The sequence below is a fragment of the Octodon degus genome, unplaced genomic scaffold (assembly GCF_000260255.1).
Source record: "Octodon degus isolate 3935 unplaced genomic scaffold, OctDeg1.0 scaffold00037, whole genome shotgun sequence".
NCBI lineage: Eukaryota > Metazoa > Chordata > Mammalia > Rodentia > Octodontidae > Octodon > Octodon degus.
In genome coordinates this window covers 14,725,628-14,752,549 of record NW_004524613.1, presented here as the reverse complement: position 1 = coordinate 14,752,549, position 26,922 = coordinate 14,725,628, and the positions used below count along the sequence as shown (strand labels likewise).

The following is a 26,922-nucleotide window of genomic DNA, read 5'->3' as shown; positions in this document are numbered from 1 at the left end:
TCGGGATTTCTCATACTCATCCTTAGATCTGCTTCGAGAGTGTGAATGGGAGCCCCGATCAGACTTGGGCTTAGATTTGCTCTTTGATCTAGATTTCCTGCCTTTCGATCGAGAACGTGATCGACCTTTGCTCCGTGACCTGGATCTGGACAAAAAAGCCAGACTTCAGTATCTTGTCACCATATATATAAACTCCACAAGCAAGTCCCAATACCACATCATTTACCGGGAGCGACTTTTCGAGACACTTCGAGATCTACTGCGGCTGCTCCTGCGACTCCTACTCCGTGACCTTCTTCTAGAGCGTGACCTATAATAAATCACACACAATGAAGTTGTAAAACAACTGCAACCCACTCAAGTACTTTAAAAAACTTGTGTTTGGTACAGTGTCCAGCTATGCAGCTCAGACTTCTAGCAATCTTGTCTTAGCCTCCCCAATGCTGGGATTACAGGTGGGCACCACCATGCCTCATTTTGGTGACCAGCTAAGCAGGCCTGGGGTGGGGGCAGGCATAGCAACCTGGGGCTTTGCACTTGTCAGGCAGGTGCTTAGACCACTGAGCTATCTTCTCGGCCTTCAAGTACACTCTTCCTCCCCTCTCCATGTCTTTCAAGTTACCTAGATCTGCTTCCAGAATATGACCGCCTATGGCTTGTTCGTGGTTTATCTTCAATAAGCCTAATATTTCTGCCATTTATTTCGGTACCATCCAGTTTATCCAAAGCACGCTTCATATCAGAGTAGGAACGAAATTCAATTACACCCTCATTTGTGCGTTCTTTGTGAGCATCTGCATAGGTGACTTCACCTGCTTGCCGCATGAAATCCTAAAATAGTAAGACTGGTCAGGTCAGACAGACATCTAAACAGATTTTTATCTTTTATTTTATATAAAAAGTTAAAAGTCTTATCTTTGAAACATTTTGTTTCAAAGTATAGCACATACCTTTAAATCTTGCCAACTGCAACGACTAGAAAGATTTTCTACAATAAGTCTGTATTCTGTACGAACAGGTGGTCCATATTTGTCTCTTCCAGAGGTTCTCCGACTGCTGTATCCACCTCCACCACCTTTATCACATGAAGGGAGCAATCAGATGCTTTGTAATGACAGGGGTGCATAGTTTTTGAAAGTTAGTACAAACATATCAACTTTCATTTACTGGAGTAGGACTTTGCTATTATACTGCTAAACCTTTGATACATTTGTGATTTGCCATAAATTAAATTAAGGGCAAGTCAAACAGACTAAATCCAACTAAACCTCTCCTACAATCTGTTAGAGAGTGACTGCTCCTTTATTCGATTTACCTCGCTAAGTTTTATTTTACAGAACATTGTAAAATATAAAACTTAACTGATTACATGCATTTCTACATTTTACAAAAATGTTTACTAGTTACACTAAGTACTTACATCACAGTGTGAGGTTTTTGGTGGTGGTTTGGCCACAAAACACGCAAGGTAACAGTCACCTAGTTCAGATTAACCAGTTTTGTCTAACCCTTGGAATCCTCACCATCACCCTGCGTCTAATGGCAAAAGGCTGCTGTCGTCATGGCTTCCGGTAAGGTCAGCCAAAGGGTCATAGGGCAAGGGTCACACAATGTATGGAAAAGCCAAGGCCAATCAGGAAAGGCAGTCATCTTAGCCTCAGTGGACACAGCCTCAGCCCCATTGGTCACTTTCAAATTGAAACATCAAGGACTTGTTAAAAAGTTTGAATTCAACATGCAACAATTTCAACATCAAACATTTAACATAGCCAAAATCCCCCCAACCTCCTCCCAACAACATGCCCCAAATAGTTCAAATACAGCATAAAGCTGGTTTAGATTTACTTTGTGGCACAACACCACATTACTTTAAAAATAGTATTACTGGCCCCAACTTCAGCAATTCTAGGACCTATCCTTCAAACTCCTCCCCTTCCCGCTCCCTCCACTCCCCCTCCTCCACCCCATCCTACCCACAAACTTGTATCTAGCTAGCTAAAGCACTGACAGGTAAGCAAGGAGGACACAAATACAGCCATCCCTCGCTTCCAACGTGGGTAGAACCCAAGACAGTGCCAAGGAGGGCCCAGTAGAAATCACCCCTTCCCGATCTCACAAAACCCAATCCCCGCGCTCCGGTGTCCCATGGCCATCCCCAGGCAGGCGTGAAGGTAGCGGGCGGGGCCCGGAGACACCCGGGTAAAGCAACTCCCGGCTCCCCCTCCCGCCTGCCCGGGCTGGGAGGCCCCACCCCGCCCACCCTAGTGCCTGCGCCCCCCCCACCCAGGTCCCAAGGACGCGGAGCGCGCGGGGGTGGGACTCACTGCGGCTTCCGTAGCTGTAGCCGTCGCGATCGCGACGTGGACCCCGGGCGTGCTCCACGATCACGCGCTCGCCGCAGAGCTCCTTGCCGTTCAGTTCGTAAACGGCATCGTCGGCGTCGCGGGAGTCCTCGAACTCCACGAAGCCGTACCTGGGGGCGGTACGCGGGCCAGACAGCGGCGGGAGCGCGTTAGCCGGCAGCGCGTGCGTGCGCGCACCCGCAACCCCGCTCGCACCCGCGGCGCCAGGTCGCCGCCATTTTGGAGGCCTTGCCACGCGGCGCCGCGGCCTTGGCTCTGCCTTCTGTTCCGAACAGCCCTTCCGTCACCAGTGCCGGGGGTTGTGGAGCGGACGCAGGCGACCAGGCCCGACTCACCCATTTTTGAGGTCTACTTCGAGGAGGCGGCCGTAACCGCTGAAAAAGCGCTGAATGTCCTTTTCCCGGACATTGTAGCTCAGGCGTCCTATATAGACGCGCGGCATGTCCGTGGCGAACAGGGTCCCGAAGGCTGGTTCTCCAGCGGCGGGCCGCAACACGGGAGCCGCGGTGCGGGTGCGGGGACGGCAAAAACCCGAACTCGCGCCTCACACCGCAGCGGCGGCCGAGTCCAGCCACACAATGGTGCGCGCGCGCGCCAGGGCTACGCTATATGGGCGGCCGGAGGGCGGGGCCCGTCGCGTGACGCCAGCACGCACTACGTGCCCCCTACGTCGCGCGCCCGGTTGTAGAATGACTGGTGAGTCCTAGGCGCGTGGGGGTTGATACAGTGCGACTTTGCTTCCAGAATTTTCTCTAACCCGCCCCACCGTCTTTGTAAACACAGTATCCCGCACTTCCGCGGTGGGCTCGCTTTTTGAGTAAACTGTTCCCGCGTGATCTCCGACTGGAGTTTGGGAAGCAGCCTAAAACAATCTCCGTTTTTCATTGGTTCTCGAGATTGGCGTACTAGATCACCCTTATTTCTGATTGGCACGTTAAAACGAGGCTGCGACTCTGCTCCACCTATTGCTACTTTCCCGTTTTCAGTGGGGATCGTGCTCCCGAGCACTGCCAGTTCGCCCGTCCGTTTCCTAGAATGCTGGAATTTTGCTCCGGGCTCTTGGTGACTCGGCCATTTTCACAGTCCTGCCGCCTCAGACCCTCTGGGTCTCACAGCCTTAACGGCCCTTCTACTCGTCGTCCACTCTTTCCACGGGTCTTGCTTGGAGCGCTGGCATTTGTAGGTTAGAGTGTACGGAGGATTCCCGCGCGCTCGCTGCAGTTGCTCACAAAGGGAGTGTGGCCAAGGCCCTCGGCACCAAAAAGTTGCCCAAGAAGTTTGCGTGAGACCTGGCAGCCCTCTGACAGCAATGAGCTCGCTCTTCCTCACAGGGAGAGTCTGTTCTACCAAATACTATTCTTGCCCCCATTGATTTGGACAGTATTTATGAGATACAAATACACACTGTGCACTTGTCAATAGTTACCATTTGAAGCTACAGAACTAGATAACTCTAAAGAGTAAGTGAAGAGCAGAAGACCTATGGTGAACGTATCCTGCAGTAGTCTGAAATTTAAGTACAGGAAAGGGAACTAGGTAGACAAAAGATCAAGAGAGTGTGATGTCACACAAGCTAAGACTGAAAAGGGTATCGCTGAGATAATACCAGCTCTTAAGGTATTTCTGTATTCTCTTTTTTAAATGGTGCAGCTTCAGTACCCTTAAAATTTTGGTTGAAAAGGGGTGATTTTGTCCCCCAGAGGAGATTTGGCAGTCTCTTGGTATCATTGTTTGTCATAATTGGGGAAAGGTGTTAATACTGGAAAAATACAGATAGACTTAAAACTTTAAATTTTCATAGAACATAGTCCAGGAAATGAAAAAACAATTCAACAACATGATAAGACTTCACCTGTCAAATAATAGTATTTAAATATTTGTTAAAATACATTATTTAAAAAAAATAAAAATAAAATACATTATTTACAAGAGGTGAACCAGGATATGACACTCATGCCGTGTTAGTGGGGCTGAATATTGCTTTAATAGGGAGGGAGCTGGAGTAGTACCTAGCTCGAGACTGCAAGTGGAAAGGTGTTGCTGCCTCTCTCCTTGTCCATTTGCCCAAAAGAAGGATGCAGCTAACATCCTCTCTCACTTTTCCCAGAGTCCAATAGATTCTTTTTTTTCCCCATAGATTCTTAACACAGCAAGATCAAAAACAAATGATAGCAAGACAGCAGAAAATAGTCTCTAACATTATCCTTGAGAGGGTGTCAAACCATCTACATTTTGTGGAATCTTGCTGGGGAGCTTATTTTATATTGTGGAAGACCAACTCAAGGAAAAATATTGAATGTACAGCAGCAAAGTTCATTTCTTTAGACACAGGTAGATAAAGTCACTGTCACTGCTCACTTCAGGATTGTAGTGGTAACTGCAGGAATATATCACAGAAAGGTTATCACAGAAAGGAATCACCTTCTTTAAAAAAAAAAAAGTGTTAGACTGGGTGTGGTGGCATGTGCCTATAATGCCAGCTCTTAGGAGGCTGTATACAGGAGAATCAGAGTCCTACCTAGTAGTGAGACCCTGAACACCCTGTAGACCCTTTCCTAAAAAACAAAAATGTTACCTTCAGATTCGTAATTGTCTGGATCATTAAAGACAGTCTCGAACGCACAGTGATTGTGGTTTTCAATCTAATGCATGCTCTTAAAATGTATTAGCTGGGGCTGGGGAGATGGCTCAGTGGAATAAGCACTTCCCTGGCAAGCACAAGGGTCTGAGTTCAATCCTCGGTTCTGCAAAAAAAAAAAAAAGGTATTAGCTGGAAATCAAAGGGATATTCAAAACATCACATGATTCAGCCTGGGTATAAACCAGATTATGAATGATTTTATTATACCTGAAAAATTTAGTATTCTAGCAACTATCATGAGTGTGTTTTAGGAGAACATGGCAACTGATGGTTAATTTTAGGTGTCATGTTGACTTGATTAAGGAATACCGAGATAGCTGGTAAGGCATTTTTCTGGGTATGTCTTTCACAGTGTTTCTACAAGAGTTTGACATGTGCATCAGTCACCTGAATAAGGAAGATATGTCCTTGCTCAGTGTGGGTAGGCATCATATAATTAAAGGTGTAGATAGAACAAAAAGTCAGAGAAAAGATGAATTTCCTTTTGTCTTGGAGCTGGGACAATCTTTCCATTTCCCTTGCCTTTGGACATCAGAATTCTGTTTCTGTGGTCTTTGGACTCTAGGACTTACATGCAGTGGTCTCCCCTGAGTTCTTAGGCTTTGGCCCCCATTTTGGAGATACATTGTCAGCTTTCCTGGTTGTGAAGCCTTTGGACTTGGATGCAGCCTTTCTATGGTGTCCCTGGCTCTTGCGCTTTCAGATGACTGACTGATCGTAGGATTTCCCAGCCTCCACAATAGCATGAGCCAGTTTCCCTGATAAATCTGTTCTTACCTATCTCCTCTGGATTGTGTCTTTTTGGAGAATCTCATACAGCAACTCAAGTGTGTCTATATGGAGTAGAGTGCTTGTAGTAGAGGTTGCTCCAGAACCAGAACACACGAAGGGAAACTGTCTGCCACAAGGAAAGACTGTGAGAACTACATGATCCAAAGAGTCTCCGAGGCTCTTTGCTGAGAGATTGGGCTAAATGTTGCTGAGTCAACCCAAATCCTTGTTTAAAACATCTGATTCTTGACATGACCTACAGCAGGCTCTCAGCCTCAGCACTGCTGAGGCCAGACCTTTTATTGTTGTGGGAGACTGCCTGTGCATGGGGGGACATTTAGCAGCACCCCTTGTCTCCATCTAAGACATACCAGTAGCTCGTTCATATCTGTAGGTGTGACCGTAACAAACGTCCTTAGATGTTCTTTGAGGAATAGACCCTCCCCCAGTTGAGAATCCCTGATGTACTTCTGGTGGTAAAGGGACACGTGGCACTGAGGTTGGCCTCCCTGGTGTTCTGCATGTTAAGGGATAATTGAGTTTTCACCCAAGATATTGATGGATTGTGTTGTCAGGAAGAGTGAGAATCAACAGAACTATTTACATATTTGATTGTATCTGAATGATGAACGGGAAATTAGATATTATTAACTGTGGACTTGGTTTTCCATTCTGAGTGCATGAGTTTAGGCCAACAGCATCTAAACACGTGTCAGGCAGAATGACTGTGCTGAGAACCTGTGCGAATAAAAATTGATTAGTGTTAAGTAGGAAAAGTGTATAATACAGGACCAGAGATATAAATTTCTGAGTTTGTCACCAGCAGGATGAAAATCTCCAAAGAAATAGGGTTAATGGGGGAGTGTTGAGGTAAGGTAGTTCACTGTGTGGTTCAGGCTGACCTTAAAGTCTCTGTGTAATCAGGCTGGCCTCGAACTTGTGCGGAGTGACCTTTCTGCCTCAGCCTCCTGAGTGCTGGGATCACAGGTGTGTGCAACCAGTCCCCGGCCCAACGAAATCAGATTAGATAGCAGAAAAGGGGGCCATGCTATGGGCCATGGATTACTGTCTGTATGCAGCTCCAATGGCACTGTAGGTGTCTCATCCGTTTATTGACATACAGCCAAACAAGATTTATTATTTTACAGATCCGAAAATCTAAGTCTGGAATGGGTCCCTGGGGTAAAATCAAAGTGACAGGAAGGCTAAATTTCTTCTGGGGGCTCTAGGGGAGACTCTGTTGTCTTTCCTTTTCCACTTTCTCCCAAGTGCGTTCGAGGCCAGCCTAAACTGCACAGCGAGACTCTGTGTCAAACATAACAAAATAAAACAAGGATGGTTATTTCAGCATTGAAATGCTCTTCACAGGGCCAGGGAGATGGCTCAGTGGAATATGCGCTACCCTGGCCAAAAAAAAAAAAAAAAAAAAGAAAGAAAGAAAGAAATGCTCTTCAACTCGTATTTATTTATTTATTTATTTACTTTGAGATAGGTCTCATTCAGTTTGCCTACCCTGCTTTATTTTGTATTTATTTATTATTTTAATTTTATTATTATTATTTTTTGGCGGAACTGGGGATTGAACTCAGGCCCTTGCGCTTGCCAGGGAAGTACTTATTCTACTGAGTCATTTCTCCGACCTTTTATTTTATTTATTATAAAAATGCCTGTGGTGTACTGGGAAGTTAAGGCAATATTATTAGGTGCATGAGCCCATTTTGATAAGCAACTGCCACCTAAAACCCTAAACACATTAACCTTTCATGATTTATTTCCCTTAGGAATTGGAGATTGAATTTGGGGCCTGGTCCCTGCATCCCGGACCCCAAGCCTTCCCTTGTCTGTGCTGAGCAGGGTGTGTGACTCCTTGTACACAGCCATGGGGCGGGTTCTATGCGACTTGCCCCACCTCTAGCTTTCTCTGCTTTCCTTTCCACCCTTCTCCCCATAGGCTTCTTGAGTGTGTCAAACACACACCTATCTCATGTTCTTTTTACTGAACAGCTCCATGTTTCTTAAACTTTCTTTTCATTTTCTTTTATTTATTTTAAACTTTCTTTTCCTCTTATTTATTTATTTTTTTTATTCTTTAAAATGATTTATTCACTTATTTATTTTTTTTTTGTGTGTGGCCAGCTCAGCCCACCAGGGGGCGGGGCTGGCAGGCATGTGGTACTGGGGGATTGAACCGCAGTCCCTGTGCTTTGCTTAGCTTAGCTTAGCTTGTTCTAAGTAGGTGCTTTAGACCACTGAAAATCTCACCAGCCCATTCCTCTTATTTATTTATTTATTTATTTATTTATTTAGGTTTCTTTGTTTGTTTTTGAAATAGGCTCTTGCTACATAGCCCCAGCTGTTCTAAGTAGGTGCTTTAGACCACTGAGCCATCTCACCAGCCCATTCCTCTTATTTATTTATTTAGGTTTCTTTGTTTGTTTTTGAGATAGGCTCTTGCTACGTAGCCCCAGCTGGCCTCAGATCCATTATGTTCCTTCTGCCTCAGTCTCCTGAGGGCTGAGATTATAGGTATGTTCCACCACTCCAGCTTTTTGATTTTTTTCTTTTTATTTATTTTTTGGATGCAGGGTCTCACTATGCTTCAGACTTATAGTGATCCCCCGTCTCAGCCTCCCCAGTGCTGGGATTATAGGTGTGCACCAGCACCACACCTGGTTTCAGTGCCTGCACAGTGTGCCTGGAGTTCTGGGCTGGCATAGCATATACCGGGGATCAAACCTGGGTCGCAAACCTGGGTCCTTGCACTTGCCAGGTCGGTGCTTAGATTGCTGAGCTACCTCCCCAGCCCCTGGCCTTTTGATTTTGTTGCCTCACTAAGTTACCCAAGCTGGCCTTGAACTTGGAATCCTTCTGCCTTAGTCTCCCAAGTGCCAGGATTCCACATGTGGCCTCAGCTTCAAAGTTGTATTATTGGAGGGCACTCCTCTAACAATTTATTCAAAAACAACATCCACTCTTCCTGTATTATCTTTCTCTGTCTTATTTTTCCTTGTAAAACTTCTCATGCCTTGACACACATCTTAGGTACTGTTCTCATCACCTATAATCTCAGCAGTCAGGAGGCTGAGGCAGAAGGCAGAAGGATCACAGTGAATCTGAGGCCAGCCTGGGCTACATAGCAAGAGCCAACACTCACAACTCTCGGGAAAGGTTTGTTTTGGCCCAGTGCGGAGGTTTCAGTCCACAGTCAGCTGGCTCCAAGGCAGAGGGGCGTGGCAGAGGGGGCTCGCTCATGGCATGGCGGCAGGAAGCAGATCAAGGGAGGCGGGAGGGAGAGACCCTTCCAGGCTACAGCCCCAGGGACGCACCGCCTCCAAACAGGCTTTGCCTCCCAACATCAGACTTGGCTATAAACATGTGCGGACTAATTCACGAATGAGTTTCACACCCCCATGACCCAGTTACTTCCCAAGAGCCCCACCCACCAGCCCACGAGGCTTTGGAGGGACTTCTACATACAAGGCATGCTGTCTCCCCTTCCCCTAGAACATGGGAGTCCTTAGAGCAGAGATATTATCTTGGTCTTTACATTCTCTTCCTCTAGCACTTGGAAAAGTTGTGTGTGCACGCGCACACACACATGCACACTCACAGTGAATTCTCACCGGGAGCGGCACTATCACGGTGTTGCACAGAGCATAGACAGTACAATTTCGTTCAGCAGTGCTGTGTGCTCAGGAGTTCACTGGACTTGATGGTGGGGGCAGATCTTCTGCCTTATGGTCCACAGCCACCCATGATAGTGTCCAGCCAGACCTCTTTTGAGGGTTTGGAGAGGTGCAGGATGACCTTTCCACTCCCATCTTTTCTCCATCAAAATTTGCCTTAACAGAAGATTCCAGTACGGCTAGGGAGCCACTGGAATGCTCAGACATCATCAGCAGGAGTGTTACTAAGGTTGTCTGCAAAGCTGAAAGCTGGCAGTGGGGACCATGTGACCTACCAACTGCATGCTTAACAGAAATATGGTCATAAATCTACAAAAGCAATTTGTGAGATGTTCACAGCAGAATTAGGTGTTTTGGCAGCAGGGTGTGGTGGTACATTCCGGTAATCCCAGCACTCAAGAGGTTGAGGCAGGAGGATTGCCATGAGTTCCAGGCCAGCCTGAGCTACACGGTGACTTCAAGGCCAGCCTGAACTACAGAATGAGACCCTGTCTCAAAAACAAAACAACAAAAGTGCTCTAGCCCTCAGACTGGAAGGGACTCAAAGACTTAGATACCTCCCACAGCAGAATGGAGAGAAAAAACTGGTCTCTTCTGCCCCATACTAAGAACCAACCACAGAGACGCAAAGCGAAATATCATGAGGCGGGCCGGCCAGATAGCTCAGCGGGCTAAAGTGCCCCATTAGACAGAGTGCAGCAGCAGGGGTTCCATTCCAGGCATGCCCTGAGACAGCAAATGAGATGGTGTGGTGGCGCGTGCCTTTAATACCAGCACTTGGGAGGCTGAAACCAGGAGGATCGCTGTGAGTCAGATCTATGTAGTGAGACCCTGTAGACCCTGTACTAAATACATAAAAAAAAAGAAAAAAAAAAAAGAAAGAAAAAGAAAAAAGCTCATAAGCAAGGTGAAGAAGAGAATGAAGAATCCACATTTTATGTTTTCATTGTGGAACTGAAAGCAAGCAAAAAGGATGGATGGTGTCGAAAGTCAGGGTGCTCATTACCCTTCATGAGAGAGTGACTTAGAAACCTCGGGGCGATGGCTTCCGGAGTCTTTGGTCTTTGGTGTCTGTCTGTCTGTCTGTCTGTCTGTCTGTCTGTCTGTCTCTCTGTCTCTCTCTCTCTCTCTCTCTCTCTCTCTCTCTCTCTCTTTTTGCGGAACTGGGGATTGGACTCAAGTGTATCTCTTGTTGATCTGGGTGCTGCTTACACAGGTGTGCTCTGTCTGTGAAAATTCATTGTTTACTGTACTTTTTGTGTGTTTTGTTGTATGAATGTTTTTCTTTACTGGAAAATTAGAGTAATAAATCTCAAGAACAATTACAAAAAGAGAAAGAACGATGAGAGCAATTTACTTTACTTGGAGTCTTCTGGGCTATGCTGGGGACTAAAGCTCTACTAAGTGTTTGACTTACACTTTTTGCCCACGAATGTCAGTTTGTCCAAATTAATTCATTGTGTATGTGGGTTTTCAGTTTGGCTTTCCACTTACCGGTTAAAGAGTGCCTCTGTGGACCCCAAAGGTGTGGCTTTGTTGCCACCTTGTGGTTATCTGTGTGCTTACAACATTAGTTAAATTCTACGGTGCTCAGGGGAGCTGGGGATAGGTCTTTGAAGGTCCCTGCATGGAAATCTTCTAATCATCAAGTCTCTTATTCACGTAGAAGTTTTCTGGTCCTCAGTTAATCACCTCTCTGATGGACAGTCCACTGTCTAATGAGATAGCCATTCCACTTTTACACATAATCTGTAATTGTGTATAAATGATTTTGTAAAAAAGTTTGCTGCCTCGAATTGTCCTCCCCACTGGTGCTAGATATGTCTGAAACTGTGCAAATGCCATACTTGTTTTCCACAAATGGGTCTTACAGACGTTGGGGACAGCATTCAGACCCTCTAGTCACTGTCCTCCATAATCCCTAAAAAGTATCTCCTGTGCTTCGGCTGTAAATCTACTTGCTGACTAGCTGCTGATGACTGCAGACTCTGGGGCGGCCCTATTGCGCTGTGACCCTCGCTGACCTTGACCCTCCTGCATGTGCCTGGGCATGCCAGGTATTCCTGCAGCTGCATGTTCCTCCAGACCATGAAGAACTGTGTGGCTGTTTGCAGAACTGGCGGCTGGTGCCGAATTCCTCACTCAGTCCTCCTCCTGCTGTCTGGAGCCAAACAGTGACCAGAAAGCTCTTGAAATAGGCCATTGTGGCAAACAGCATTTGTCTTTAGAGTGAAAGTCAACAAGGCAGTAGAATAGAAAGCCAGTGTTCGCTGGTGGGTACGTTCAGGATCCCGGCTCAGCTTCTGGGGCGGTGGGGAGGTAGAGATGCCTGGCGGAAAAACCTTCCTTGGCCACATGTTAAGGGAAGAACATGAGGCCATGGGGAAATGAGAAGCCAGTAATGCGCACACCAACAGCGTGCGTGTGGTCTGCAAACCTGCCAGAATCCCACGATCCCCTGGGAGGTGACACTGGCACCCTCTCCCGGCTCCGCCTCAGGATGTGAGTTTCTGTCTTTCTACTGGGCATGGAGCTGTGGCAAATAATTTAAGGCAATTTTTTTTTGTATTTTAGGGAAGGGTCTACAGGGTGTTCAGGGTCTCACTACTAGATCAGACTTGTAGTGATCCGCCTGTTTACAGCCTCCCAAGAGCTGGGATTGCAGTTGTGTGCCACCATGCCCAGTCTCAGTTGTTGTCTCAGTGCACCCTGGGGGCAGGCGGGCCTGGCACGGCAGGCCAGGGGATCGAACCCTTGGTCTCTGTGCCTTCTTGCAGGCGCTGTAATCTGCTGAACTATTTGGCCAGCACTTTTTTAAAAAAATTTTTATTTTTTTGGTGGTACCAGGGATCAAACACTGAGCCTTGCGCTTGCTAGTCAAGTACTTACTCCACTGAGCTATCTCCCCTGCCCCTAAGGCAAATATCTTAAGACAGGTATCTTAAACTGAGCTGGGGCTGCAGACTCTTTTCATTCATCCATAGTTCTACCTGCTATTATCTGCACAGATTTACATGGGAGTGTGTTCCTGAATACCCTGTGGGTGCTTGTGCTGTTCAGTGCAGTGATTTTCTGCAGCTGTATTGAGCATTGGCTCCCCAGTGCCAGCAGGCAGGAGAAGCTGAGCAGAACTGACACCCCCTCCTAGTAAAGTACTGGAGGAATGAATCTTCTTTTGGTACCTTGCCTGGTCTAGGCACAATGCTAGTTTCAGGGGGTAAAACAAGGAACAAGACAGACCTAGTCCTAAGGCAGCAGTCCTTAGGCCCTGAGGAGTGAGGTTCACACATGCAGATATCTAGGCTCCAAGAGGAGTTAGATTTCTTGGGTGTGGGCAGGTAGGGCCTGACTTAGCTTCCTGTAACTGTGAGGCACATGGACAGGTGACCACACTGGAAAAGACAGAGCTAAAGGGATAGAAAACAGAGATCAGCGGTTGCCTGGGGCTGGTAGTTGGGTAAGGGGTGGAGATACACTACAAAGAGGCAGGAAGGAATGCTTTGCAGAAAGGGAAATAGTTCCTATCATGAGTACACTCCTAGAAAACTGTGTACTGTAAATAAGCCCTCGGTGTTGCAATTTTACTCTCCAGGCAGAAAAGGGCTAGAGGGAAAAATAGAGAAAAGAAGAGGAAGAGGAGATTAGAAGAAGGCTGGGAGGACAAAGGAAGATTATACAACATTGGGAAACCGGTGAAGATCACAGGAGGGAAGGCAAGAAGGAAGAAATAAGAAGCAACAACAGAAAGCTACATATTGTGTTCATAGTCATATAAAAATAATAAAGAGGCTGGGGAGATAGCTCAATGGAATAAGTGCTTGCCCGGCAAGCACATGATCCTGAGTTCGATTGCTGGTACCAACACACACACACACACACACACACACACACACACACACACACGAAAAAAAAAGCACAGCAACAACAAAAACAAGAAAAGAGAAGAAAAGAAAATATAAGTTCAAGGTGTATGTGGGCTGTCACTGGTAGACACAGTGGGCACGTAGAGCCTAGATCTGTGTCAGTTAATCCCAGCAGCCAGCTGTAGCTTTACAGCCGGGCAGTGGATAATCCCAGTGAGCCTGCACCTTTCATGCCACTGAAGTGCTGGCTGTTTTCTGACTCTGAGGCTGGAGCCAGATTTGTTCAGCCGGCAGCAGTCTGTGTGCTGCCTCTTGCTGGCTAGAACTTGGCTCCCTGACCCTGTCACTTGGAGCTGCTACGTGGAGCTGGCCTGCAGCTGTTCTGAGGGCTGAACTCATGTGGCCTCTCTCCATAATGGCTACCAGCCAATCGCCCTCTCCTGGGGGACATCTGAACCTGAGTAACTGACCAGCCACCGCAGTCTGGTACGTCCACTGCTCCCTTCCACCAGCGTAGTTCTCTGTGAAGGCCTCTGAGGTCACCAGTGGTCACCTTGGTTCTACAGGTTCGAGCCACTCCTTCCACACAGTGAGTCTGGAGCTAGATTGCTTGGGTCCAGCTCCAGCCTTTGCTAGCTGTGTGACCTCAGACAAACATCTTCACTTCTTTGTATCTGTTCCTTGTTTGTAAAATGGAGCAAGAAATAGTATCTCTCTCAAGGAGTTATGTCAGAGTTGGATTTTATTACAGAGCGAATGTAAATTCCATCCCTACCCACCCCACCTCCCCATTTTCACAGAGATGCTTATTTGATATGTGGGTCCTGGGAGCAACCCCTGATCCTATCCTGGAGGTCTTCAGGAAGAGAGGATTCCTGGGGTGGTGGAATGGGAGATGGGGCTGGACCTGGAGCAGAAGGAGCTGCAAGGTGGAACCTCAGTCTAGGTCTGGGATGGATCATGTGTGGTTGAGGAGACAAGTTTGCACCTCCTCCCTAGGACCCCTTCCTGAACACTCTGGCCCTCACTAGTCCCTTGCAAGTTGGGCTTCTTTGGTTTCCCTTTCTTAAAAATGAGGATGATCCCAGCTCTCAGAGCTATGGCGGGGGTCAGAGGAGATGATGTGAGCAGTGCCTGGTGTTTGTCTGGATTTGGATTCTTCTGGAAGCAGGTCCTGAAACAAGAGGCAATGGGCAAGTACTTTCTATGGGAAGCAGTCCCAGGAAATTGCAGTAGGAGAGGCTGTGGGGCAGGGAATGGAAGGAAGTTCAGCCTGAGAAGACACCAGACAGGTATGCTCTCCAGAATACTGGGATAGCGGGGGATTGCAAGTGGGGGTGCACAGGCACCTCTGAGGGGGACAGGGCAACAGGAAAAGGCCAGCACCCTTCTGTCTGTATTACGGGGACTGACCCTAGGGGTGGTGCCTTACCACTGAGCTAGGCCCCACCCCTTTTTATATTTGTTTTGAGGCAGAATCTTGCTAAGTGCATGAGTTATGTCAGAGTTTGCAAGTTATTCTGTTGTAAAATTTTTAGGATGGCAGGTTGGATTTTATTATCTAACAAATGCAAATTCCACCCCAACTTGGACTAAAGTGTCTGCTTAGGCAAGTTTAGGCAAGCAGAGGGACTAAGTTTTGATCCCAGCACCACACATGCTGTGCTGGCTCCACCCCTGGGTGCCCTGAGGGGGCAGAGTCCAGGCATAGTGACGCGTGCCTATAATCCCAGTGCTGGAGAGGCTGAAAGCAGGAAGATCACCACGAGTGCTATGCCAGTACCTGGGATCAAATTTGGGTCCTTGTACTTGCCAGGCAGGCACTTAGACTGCTGTACCAGATAAATAAACAAATGATGACTTTTTTTGGGCTGTACTGGGTATTGAACTCAGGACCCTGTGCTTGCCATTCAAGCACTTATTCTACTGAGCTATCGCCCTGGCAGAACAAATGATTTTTTTTTAAAAAAGAAGAATGTCCTGTCTATAGGTCTAAGAGAACTACACAAAAAAACTCCTCAAAGACACAGGTCCCAAACGAGCTACCTGCAGGATCCAGCAAGCTGCTGTCACAAGCTCTTCTAGCTAACGATGGCCTCCTCTGCCCGCTGCTGCCACTGCTGCAGTGAACGCCTGTAGTCGAGACCCTTCAATATGCGTCAGAACGGCACCTGTGACTTTCTTCCTATGCCAGCCACCTGGGAGGCCGAGGCAGAGGAGGATGCAAAGTCTAAGGCCACGACTCTGCCCCTGGTCCAGCCCCATCTCCCATGGGAGAGCCTGTCTTCTTGAAGACCTCTGGGATGGCTTCAGGGGTTGCTCCCAGAACCTACCTGTCATAAAAGACAAGTTGTTTTTTGTTTGTTTTTCAGTGTATTTGGATGTTGCAGGGTCTCACTATGCATCTTGGACTTGTAGTGATCCTCCTGTCTTAGCCTCCCTAGGGCTGGGATTACAGGTGTGTGCCAGCGTGCCTGGTTTCAGGGCAGCCACAGCATGTGGTACCTGGGACCGAATTGCCAGGCAGGCACTTAGACGACTGAGCCATCTCCCCAGCCCTATACAAGACATTCTTGTGATAAGTCTATACCTATAGTCTATACCTATAGATACTGCCTCCTGGCTCTATTTTTTTCTTCTCTCTCTCTGTCTCTCTCTTTCTCTGTCTCTCTCTCTCTCTCTCTCTCTCTCTCTCTCTCTCTCTCTGTCTCTCTCTCTGTCTCTCTCTCTCTCTCTCGTATATAGTACAGAGTCTCACTGCACAGCTCGGACTCTTAGTGATCATCCTGTTTTCAGCCTCCCAAGTGCTGGGATTACAGGCATGTGCCACCAAGCCCAGTCTCAGTTACCATCTCAGCATACCCCACGGGTGGGGCCTACATGGCATGCCAGGGATCAAAACCCGGTCCCTGCATCTGCCTAAGCAGGGACTTTAAGCCACTGAGCTATCTGGACGGCCCTTCCTGGCTCTGTTCTATTAGGATTGGACATACCAGACTGTCTTACGTGTGTGTGTGTGTGTGTGTGTGTGTGTGTGTGTGTGTGTGACTGGATCTTGCTATGCAGTTTCAGGCTGGTCTTGAGCTCACTTTGTAGCCCAGCTGGGCTTGAATTTAACAATGATCCTTCTGCCTCAGCCTCAAGAGTACTGGGATTACAGGTGTGTGCCACCATGCCCAGCTATGAATATCTATCATATTATTGATAATTTCCACAGAAGTCAGCAGGTGTATCTTTGGGATGATGCCAGCTGTGGGCTAGTGGAGCTTAATGTCCCTAGGAACTTGGAGAGAAACAGCAGAAAGCGCCCCAGAGACAGGGACGAGAGCAGCGTCTTCCCAGCCAAGACGGAGGAAATTGTCTTGGTGGAGAGCTGCTTCCAGGAGCATCCACCTCTGACACTACAAGTTTGTTTGAGTGGCTGAATAGTTTTCCACAGCCAGAGATCAAGCCCTGGGGCAGAGAGACATGTGTTCCCAGCAAGCCGACCTTGGCTTGTGGAGGTGAATGCTGGGAGGAGAGGGTGGTGCAGACAGCGTCTGCCACAGGCCTGCCAACTTGCCTCCCCACGAAGCTCCATTCTGCGGCACTTTCCCCTGATAAGAATGTAGCTTCTTTCGAATTGGCTTGGCCACTTTTGTCACACAACACACTCTAGCTGGTCCCCTCTGTCATCTTCCCTGTCTTTGCCAGATCCTCCTTGGCATGCCACCCTGCCCTTCCCACTAAGATTTAATAATAAAAGCAACAAAGGAGAATTATGCCAGTCTTCAGTTTTGGATTAACATATGAATGCCCATCTAGTACAGAAGAGGTCTTAAGATGTCCGTAGAAGACACCCAGACCAGGGCAGGACCAGACCAAGTCTGCTCTATGACCAACTTGGCAGATGTCATCTGAAGGAGAGTAGAGACCAGGGATGGCCCACTGGCCTACTCCTGCTTGTGAATGGGGGAATGCAGTTGGGTTATTAAGTGGCCTACATTTCATGGGGATTGGGGCCCAGGGAACGCCAGGGGCCATTCTGTGGTTTGGGCATGGCCTGAGTGTTCTCCAAACACCCGTGTACTAAAAAGGCTTGGTTCCCAGGTGGTGCTGTTAGGAGGTGGTGGAGAAATCTTGTGGAGCTGGGGGCTGTGGAAAGCCCTCAGATTACTGGAAGAGCGGTGTGCAAACTCTCGAGACGGGATTCTTACTGAGGAGGCAGGCCTAGTTCCTCCCATCTTCTTTCTTTCTGCCTCTGGGCTGAGATGTGACTGCGTACTTCTGCATGTGCCCTGTCAGGATGTGCTGCTATCCACTGCTCTCACCAGAGGCCAAACAGATGCCCCTGCTTTGTCTTTGCTTTGTGTTGCTTGGGATTGAGCCCAGCATCTCTTGCATGCAGCCAAATGCTGTACCACTGGGTTATGTCCTTAACCTTGTTCTGTGACTTTGAATCTCCAATACTGAACAAATAAATCCTACTTTTTATGGTGTTAGTTGCCTCAGGGATTTTGTCATAGTAACAGAAAGCTAATACTCCACTCATGCTGGGATTACAGGAGGGCAGGATGAGGGGGATGGCTCGGTGGCCCACTCATGGGAGCTTATGACCTGTTTCAAGAATGAACACATGAGTGTTTCTCAAGGGCTGGGATTGCAGATGTGCACCACTATGCCCTGCTTGTCACCAGTGTTTTTGATGTGGCTTGCAGCAGTGGAGGGGCACCTGATCTTCACTTATAAAATGGACATGATAGTAGGATACTTTGCTGAGCTGAGTAAACAAGCTTAAATGTCTTTAGTGCCTGGCTTGATGTAGAGTGGGTATAGACAAACTTTTTTGGAAAGGGCCAGACTTTAAATGCCTTGGCTTTGTGGACCATATATCTTTACTGGATCTATTAAAGACTGCCCTGGTAGCATTAAAACCACCACAGGCAATACATGAACATTATAAAAACATGTGCTGACTACCTGTGTAGAGAATAGATGGGATGGAACATCCTGTCCCTGCGCTTTCCTAAGCAGGGGAATACACGTTTTTAAAAATTGATCCTCATGGGGCTGGTGAGATGGCTCAGTGGTCTAGAGCACCTACTTAGAACAAGCTAAGCTAAGCAAAGCACAGGGACCGCGGTTCAATCCCCCAGCACCACATGCCAGCCAGCCCCACCCCCTGGTGGGCTGAGCTGGCCACACACACACACACAATAAATAAAAAAAAAAAGATTGATCCTCATGTCCTTCTTTGGACCCAGTGTATCAGTCAGCTTTCCTGTTGCTGGGACACAATATGTGACATCCACTGTTTATTTATTTATTTATTTATTTATTTGTTTTTCTTTCTGTGGCTGGCTCATCTTCCCCCCAGGGGTGGAACTGGCGCAGCATGTGGTGCTGGGGGTGGAACTGTATTCCCTGTGCTTTGCCTAAGCTGACCTAAGCAGGCGCTTCAGACTGCTGAGCTATCTCACTGGCCCCAGAAACCCACTGTTTAAAGGATGAGAGGTTTATTTTAGCTCATAGGATTCAGTACATGATTGGCTGCTCCTGAGGCAGGCACATCATAGTAGAAAGTTTTGGTGGAACAAAACTGCTTGGTTCATGGCAGCTGGGAAGCAGACCAGAACAGCGCTGGGGAGGAAGAAGTGAGAGACCAGATATAGACCCCTGAACCGTGCTTCCACGACCCACGCAGACATACCCCAAGAGTTGTTGTATAGCTCTCAAGAGCTGACCCAAGAGCCAATCAAATTGACACAGCACTTTAACTGTCCCGCTCAGCATGTGGCCTGGCACAGAGGAGGGGCTCAGGAAGTGATTGCCGAGGAAGAAAACAGACATATGACCTGAGGAAGACCATGGGCCATGTACCCTCATGAGGTCTGGGCCTAAGACTGAGCCTCTATACTCATAAGGTAGACAAAATAATGACACCACTGTAGAGATCATTGGGCATATTAACAAAGACCATAGAGAAAAACTATGAAAAGTATGGATGCTGAAAAAAATGTTTGAAAAGCAAGCATGAATAAAGCTTCCCCCAGTTCCTGATTTTTAACCCAGAGATCTTTTTTTTTTTCCCCACATTTTATTTTATTTATTTATTTGTGTGTGTGTGGCCAGCTCAGCCCACCAGGGGGCGGGGCTGGCTGGCATGTGGTGCTGGGGGATTGAACCTCGGTCCCTGTGCTTTGTTTAGCTTAGCTTGTTCTAAGTCGGTGCTTTAGACCACTGAGCCATCTCACCAGCCCGTTAACCCAGAGATCTTAACCCTCAGTTTGTCTGGGTTGATGGCCATTTCTCATTTCCTGCCATCTGCAAAGCAGCCATCTCTGGCCCCTCTCAGGCTCGGGGAGGAGATGGGGGAGGTACAAGGAGATGAGTCTTTAAAGAGGGTGACGGAGAGTCAAGCACCCTGTTCTGAATTCAGGGCCAGGCTTATTGTAACTGCAGACAATCACTTTTTGCCCCAAGGGCTCAGCGTTGGCTGTAAAGAATTAATGGCCAGGAAACGTGCCTGCCAATTATTTTTCCACTCAAGGTGCAGAGATTATAGAAACGCAACCATGCCCATTTTGGATCGAGGCCTTCCAGCACTGGCTGGCAACCACACACCAGAGCTACCTCCCAGGAGAGGGCTGGGAGGTCGTGGGAAGGGGTCTCTTTTTGAGGGATGCTCAGACTTCCATGTGCACTCAGCATTCTTTGTTTGCATGGAGAATTAGATAAAGCCAGGAAGGACATGTGTGTCTCAGTTTGAGTTGTCCTGGAAGTAGGTCCTGAGACCAGCTCTCAGGTGTGTGTAGTGGATCTGGGCGTTGCGCCTAGAAACCATCATCAGGAGGGCAGGAAATTGAGAAGGGGAGGGGACCAGCATACGGGCATATTATCAAGCTGGTTGCCTGGGGTGATGGGAGCTTAATCGTACCTGGGGACTCTGGGAAATGGGTCTTGAAATTACATCTGGAAATTTTCCTGTTTGAGGGATGAGGGCATTTGTATACCCGCTCTGTGATCATTAGTTGAGGGCTGCTCCAGGGCTGTGACTTATCCAGCACTTCTGGCCTCTCTCACCTGGTGATATGTCTTGCCAAGAGGCCACATGCCTGACCTCACCCACTGAATCCCATTTCTGCTTATAAGAAACTTCAGGCTCAGACCCCCAAGCTCTGCCTTTGATATGGAAAGAGAAGATTTTGGAATTCAGAATCTCTACCCCCACTCAGGCCAGTTTTTAACATAATTGCCTCCAGTGGGGAGAGAGCTCAGCAGCACAGTGCCTGTCTGGCAAGTGCAAAGTCCTGAGTTAGATTCCTGGTACCAAAAACCCCCATAATTTTCTTCCTACAGTCTCAAAGCTAAGCCATGACATCTTTATTTCAGGTGGTCTCACTTGTCCTCTTATGTTACTAAAGTCTCATTTGATGGGGCTGTGGGTAGTGGGGAGAAGGACACAGGGCATCATGAGAAGACATGGATCTGTTTGATAGTTTCAAAACATTATCCCCAGGGTATGGTGGTGCACAGCTGTAATCTAAGCACACAGCAGGCTGAGGCAGGAGGATTGCTCTGAGTTCAAGGCCAGCCTAGACTACCTAGTAAGTTCAAGGCCAGCCTGAATTTACTACGTGAGGCTGTCTCTCCCCATCCAAAAAACAAAAACATAAACAAACAAAAAAAAATCAAAACATTGAAAACCCACGAAACCAAACCTAAGCATTATTCGTTTTATGCAGTTAATTAGGCCTCCTTGTTCCCAATACTTTTTCTCACTTTGGCATTCAATATTTCTAGAGGGTTCTGGCAAGTTCTGATGAGCATTTCTTTCCCATGTCAGGGTGATATTTCTTCATGTATGTTTGTTTCAGGCAACTGATGTCTCCTCAGCTCACTTATTTAAGTTTTGCATGGACATATGAGCTTTTTGAATTGCTGGCCTTGAAATTCAGACTTTGGGCAGGCATTTCCTTGAGGAACAGGAAGTCCTGCATTCCAGCCCTGGACCTGATGGTGTCTGATAGAGTCACTGAGTGGATAAGCGGGGAGCAGTGTAACCTAAGTGGATGGTTGGAAGGAGAGAAGATAATGTATGGGAGTGAAGCTTCACATGCTGCTTTTTGTCTCCAAGTCTTCCTGCATCACTGTGTTCTCATTCCCAGGTGAGAAGTCCACCCTGAGGACTCCTGTCCCTCTCCTTCCCCATCTCCCTGCCTCTTGCCTTCCTGCGTCTCCTCCTCTTTGAGCGGAGCCTCAGTCTGGAATCCTGAGCTTCTTTGAGCACAGCTTAGTGTGTTAATCCACTCAGCAAAGTTAATCCAGCTCTCGAGCACCAGCCCATCCAGCGGTTGTGGAACGGTGCAGTGATTAGGCCTAAGTGGGCGGAAGCTAATCAGGCGACTAGTGAGTGCTGTTCTCAGCACGGAGTCAGTGCTGGTTTCCTAGAGCTATGGTTGGCTTTAGAGCTGAGAATATGCCTGATAACCATTTTGTTACTTGATTATCATCATTAGTGCTCATGTACACATGCACATATGCACATTTTGATTTCTGGCATCTGGGAATCTTGGGTGGGCAGAGGATGCTGGGTTGAGGCAGGTGAGTGAGGGAGCAGGGAGAGTCCAGAAATCCCTGTAGGCTTCTGCATCTACTCCTTCCTCCTATCCACTCATCTTTCCATCCCTCCTATCCTAGGGCTCACTTTGTAACATATCTGTCCTGAGTTCTCTGCGCACACTGTAAGGGGACGTAGTCTTACAAAGCCCTGTGGGCTCTGCTGACCTCTTTCCATTTTGATGATGAACTGCCCTCCTCTCATCCTCTGTGCTCCAGTCACGGTGACTTCCTTTTGGTGACTAGAATATATCACCCTTTCCTTTTGCAGTGCATCACCACCTGCCTTGCTGGTCTCTCTGAGTTGATGTCCCTTGTGGAGGTTACACTTCATTGTGTCAATTTGACTGGCTTGAGAACCTCCTAGGGGGTCAGTGGGGTACATTTCTGGGGTGTCTGTGGATCATGGAGGTATCACCTTGAGAACTATATCTTGTCCCAGGCCCCTTCCTCTCTGGCTCTGACCCCTGCTTTGACAGCCACTGACTGAGCATCTTTGCTCTGCTGCTCCCTTCGGCCATGCCATCCAGCTTTGGAACCAGCCATCTGTGGACGAAGAGCATGGGCCCAAATAAGCCTCCCCTCCCTCAGGTTGTGGGTGCCAGATCTTCTGTCCCAGCAACAAGGAAAGTGACCACCATGTAGCCCAGTGGGCCATTGGCCTGATCTCCCTTGGGAATGACTTCTGGGGCTACGTCTCCTCACTTACTAGAAGCAGCTTCGGAACTACCAAAACCTAGTGCCAGAGCCTTCAAGGAACTACTCTTGGGCTCATATTGCCAAGGTTAAGCCCAGCAGGTTCTTTCTTTCTGGTAAGTGATTCTCCCTACAACTACTCAGGGGAAGCCAGGGAGAGGGTAGGAACTAGTATTGATACAGAACTTACTGTATGAATACTGTGTGAACTTGGACAAAGTAATCTTTGTAGACTGCAGTTTTCCCATCTTTTTTTTTTAATGTATCAAATAAATAAATAAATAAATAAAAGTATCTAGTAGAGGGTCTACAGGGCCTCATTGCACAGATCAGACTGGTAGTGATCTTCTTGTTCTCAGCCTAAGTGCTCGGCATGCGCAACCACACCCAGTCTCAGTTGCCACCTCAGCTTGCCCCGGGGGTAGGGCTGGCATGGCATGTTGGGGATCGAACCCTGGTCCCTGCACCTGCCTAAGCTGGCAGTTTGATCCGATGAGCTATCTGGTCAGCCCAGTTTTCCCATCTTTGCAAAGGATTTTTTTTTTTTGGCTGGCTCAGGCTGCCTTAAGGGTGGGTCTGATAGCTTGTGGAGCTGGGGATCGAACTTTGGTCCCCTTCACCTGACTGGGTTTGCTCAAGCAGGAGCTTAAACAACTGAGCTAACCCACAAACTCCCCCATCTTTGAAAAGGGAATAGCAGTAATAAAGAATTTTTTGAGAGGCTGGGTATGGTGGTGCACACCTGTAATCCCAGTATGTGCGAGGCTGAGGCAGGAGGATCGCTGTGTGTTCAAGGCCAACGTGGGCTAAAATAGTGAGTTCAAAGCCAACCTGAACTGCATAGTGAAACCCTGTCTCTAAACTTTTTTTTTTAGTGTCAGCACTATTAACATCTTGGGCTGTTAGATAATTCTTTATTGGATGGAGTATGTTCTATATATTGTCATCAGATGCTTCACAGCATTTGCCCACTAGATGGCAGCAGCAAACCCAGTTATGACAATCAAGGATGTCACCAGACTTGGCCAAGTGTTTCCAGGGGGCAGAACCACGTCTTTTCCTCTCTGTACTCCCTCCTCTGTTGAGATCAACTTCAATAATACCTGCCTTTTTGTGCTGTTGGTAGTTTAAATGAGCTATTTCACATCAAATGCCTATGATTATGCTTAGACTAGAGTCAGGACTTAACATATATATTAGAAAACCATTTTTTGTTATTTTTATTATCACACCAAAGGCTGCAGAAGTTTCAGGGAAGAGAGGTCACTTAGGGGGCGTGCAGACCCAGGAAATCCTGGTTTTATGCCAATGGTGTGCCAGAGCTGTCTTGTCACTTTTAGAAAATTTGCAAACCAGTTCTTAAATATAGCTACCTTTAATATTAACATTAATAACAGTAGGAGAATTTACACCAAGGCAACTGGTCAATGCCAAATAGAGGACTTTATTTTTGGGCAGCCACTTGCCTACACAGTGCTTCTTTATTCATGGATTTTTTGGGGTGGAACCAGGGATTGAACTCAGGTCCTTGCACTTGCCAGGCAAGTGCTTATTCTACTGAGCCATCTCTCCGGCCCCCTTTTTTGACTAGGAATCAAACCCAGGACTTTGAGCTTGTCAGGCAGGTGCTGTTTTGTTGCTGCGCTATATCCCTGACCCCACAGCGCTGCTGCTGCTTCTTTTTTTGGGTCTTTTTGTCAGGCAAGCTTGTGCCACTGAGCTATCTCCCCAGCCCAGAAGTTTTAAGTTTGGAAAAGCTAATTTGTACCTACTTTAGGGTTGTTTCTGTCTAAGTATTTATTGCCTATGCAGTGTAGGCTAGCCTTGAGCTCTCTTTGTAGTTCAGGCTGGTCTTGAACTCAGAACAATCATCCTGCCTCAGCCTCCTGAATCACAGGTGTATGCTACCGTGCTTGGCTAGTGCTTCTTTACTAATGGCTGAAATAATAAGATCCTGTAGTCAGTCTGTTAACTACTGTACTGACATTTTGGAATAGCGACGAACACAAATGCTAATTTGAGACATATGTGACAACTGTCATATGATATCAAATTGTGTGATTTCTGATGGTGCCCAAGTCTCAGGTACTTGCTTATCACCCACATTCCAACTTGTAGGAAATGCTAAATATCAGTTAGAAACAGGAGAAAATAAAAATGTAATTTTCTTTTCCATCTGTGGACCTCCTTGCGATTCTGTGTATGGGTTTCAGTTAAGAATTTCTGCTCTGGGGACACACGTGGTGAAAACATAAATGAACCCAGCCCCCTCTCAACTTCTGTAATGGGAATCTCTCCTTCACAGTTGAAATTAGATGAAAGATTGTATTTAGAATGCCTTGAGAGGGCCAGTGAGATAGCTCAGTGGACGAAGTGCCTCCTTAGGCAAGCGCAGGGACCAGGGTTTGATCCCCGGTCCTGCATGCTGGTGCTGAGCTGGCCACTGAGTCTGGGCGTGGTGACACACACCTGTAATCCTAGTGCTGGGGAGGCTGAAAACAGGATCACTGTGAGTCCAAGCTGCATAGTGAGACCATGCACCAAATATATAAATGAAAAAAAAAAAAAAAAAGCCTTGAGAGGGGCCTGGCACACGTGTGTGTGTGTGTGTGTGTGTGTGTGTGTGTGTATGTGTCTCTGTCTTTGTGTATCTGTGCGTCTGTGTGTTGGAGGAGGGAAGATACTTTATAATCATATCTCCCTTCCAACACCAACTTTCTGAAGAGCTCTGGATTTGGGACCCCAGGGCTAGTGACACATCATACCCCAGATGGCGCTCCTTGCTTATCTTCATTTTTAGTTTCTGTCTGGATGAAATATTTGCAATTTGTACACCAGGCAGAACAAATAGAATTATGACTCACTTTTCACAAATTGTGTAGTGGATTTCACATACTTTCATGGCTGATTCTTCACCACATTTTAAATTGTTCCAAAATGTTTTCTTCCCCTTCTTATGAGACACTGGGACGTGGGTCCCAGTGCGGAGGGGGTATGGTACCCTCCTCCTCTTTCCCTTCCCTGCGGCAGGGCAAGCAAGAAACCACATTTCTCCCTTTTTCAGCCTGGAAGCTTCATTATTCCCTGGCACAGGACATTTTCCCAGCTCATTAGAATCTGGAGCTAAGATAAAGGAGGGCAGAGCCATTAGGTAGCAATTTATATGTAAATGTGTAAGTTACTAAAGAAAGAGATTTGGCTCCTATTCTTTAGGAAACAGTCAAGTTGGGACCTTCTGGAAAACTTGTACACCAGCACCTAAAGCCTGCACAAGGCTCCTCAGCCAGGCCTGCAGTAAGTTCCTGTCTTTCCTTGCAGAGAGACTGAGCCCCAAGGTTGAGCACTGAATAATGTGCAGAGCCAGGACTTAAAAACTGTTTGTGGACTCTACTGCTAGTGTTTAGAAGGGATCTCCTGATCGACCCACCACCCTATACTCACTCTTCTTTTTCCTTTTTCAGGGCTCTCCCCACTTTTTCAGTACTGGAGATGGAACACAGAGATGCTTTGTCACTGTCCGTGAACCTTTTCTGTTTTCTTTTTTAATGTTACCTTTTCTGTTTTAAGACAGGATCTCATTAAGTTGTCCAGGCTGGCCTTGAACTTGTGATCTTCCTTCCTCAGCCTTCAGAGTAGCTGGGATGTGCTACCACACCTGGATCTTTAGGTTTCTAAGCATATTTGAGATGACAGAGATGGTCCTCTGAGCCCTCTGTTAGGCCAGGCTGACCTTAGACTTCTTGGTTGATTCTTATATACCCAGCTTGAGTGAGAATCCTGCTAAATCAGATTAGAGAACATCCTCATCCCTGATACCTTACCCTGGCCTAACTTCTGGAACAATTCTATTGTGTTGTCTAATAGAATCTGCTACTGGAGTTCTGGGATAAAAGCCCTGGCTCCAGGGATTCCAAATGACCAGACTTGGCCACTCGCCCTCTACTGCCAGTCAAGGAGCTGAGCAGGAGTGAAGAGCAGGAAAGGTCCTTTAATCAGCATGGCCACACGGGGCAGCACTGACAGAGAGGTTCATGGTCAGTCTCTGAGGGAAAGAAGTTGGGGGTTTTAGAGAAAAGGGGAGTAAAGGCAAGGACTGGGGAGTTTGCATGGCTGGTGGTGTAGGCAACTGTTCATGTCATGGTATGGTTGATTGGTATCTCAAGATTGGCTCTATGAGGTCCTGGGTGAGCCAGCATTGCTTCTTGGGACAATTTTGATCCTATCATAAGACAACATAGAGGACGGGGAGATGGCTCAGTGGAATAAGCACTTCCCTGGCAAGTGCAAGAGCCTGAGTTCAATCC

At 47.3% G+C, this 26,922-nt stretch overlaps 1 protein-coding gene across 1 annotated transcript; it reads right to left on the bottom strand.

Moving 5' to 3' along the window:
• On the bottom strand, positions 1 to 2,967 carry Srsf6 (serine and arginine rich splicing factor 6; the record flags this gene model as incomplete). Its single annotated transcript, XM_004631008.2, has 6 exons — positions 2,699 to 2,967; positions 2,325 to 2,473; positions 951 to 1,075; positions 623 to 831; positions 227 to 310; positions 1 to 145 (listed from the first exon to the last, which is right to left on the bottom strand). Coding segments are annotated over exons 1-6 (819 nt in total), but the record flags the coding sequence as incomplete, so codon positions are not given.
• Between the last annotated feature and the right edge of the window lie 23,955 nt (positions 2,968 to 26,922).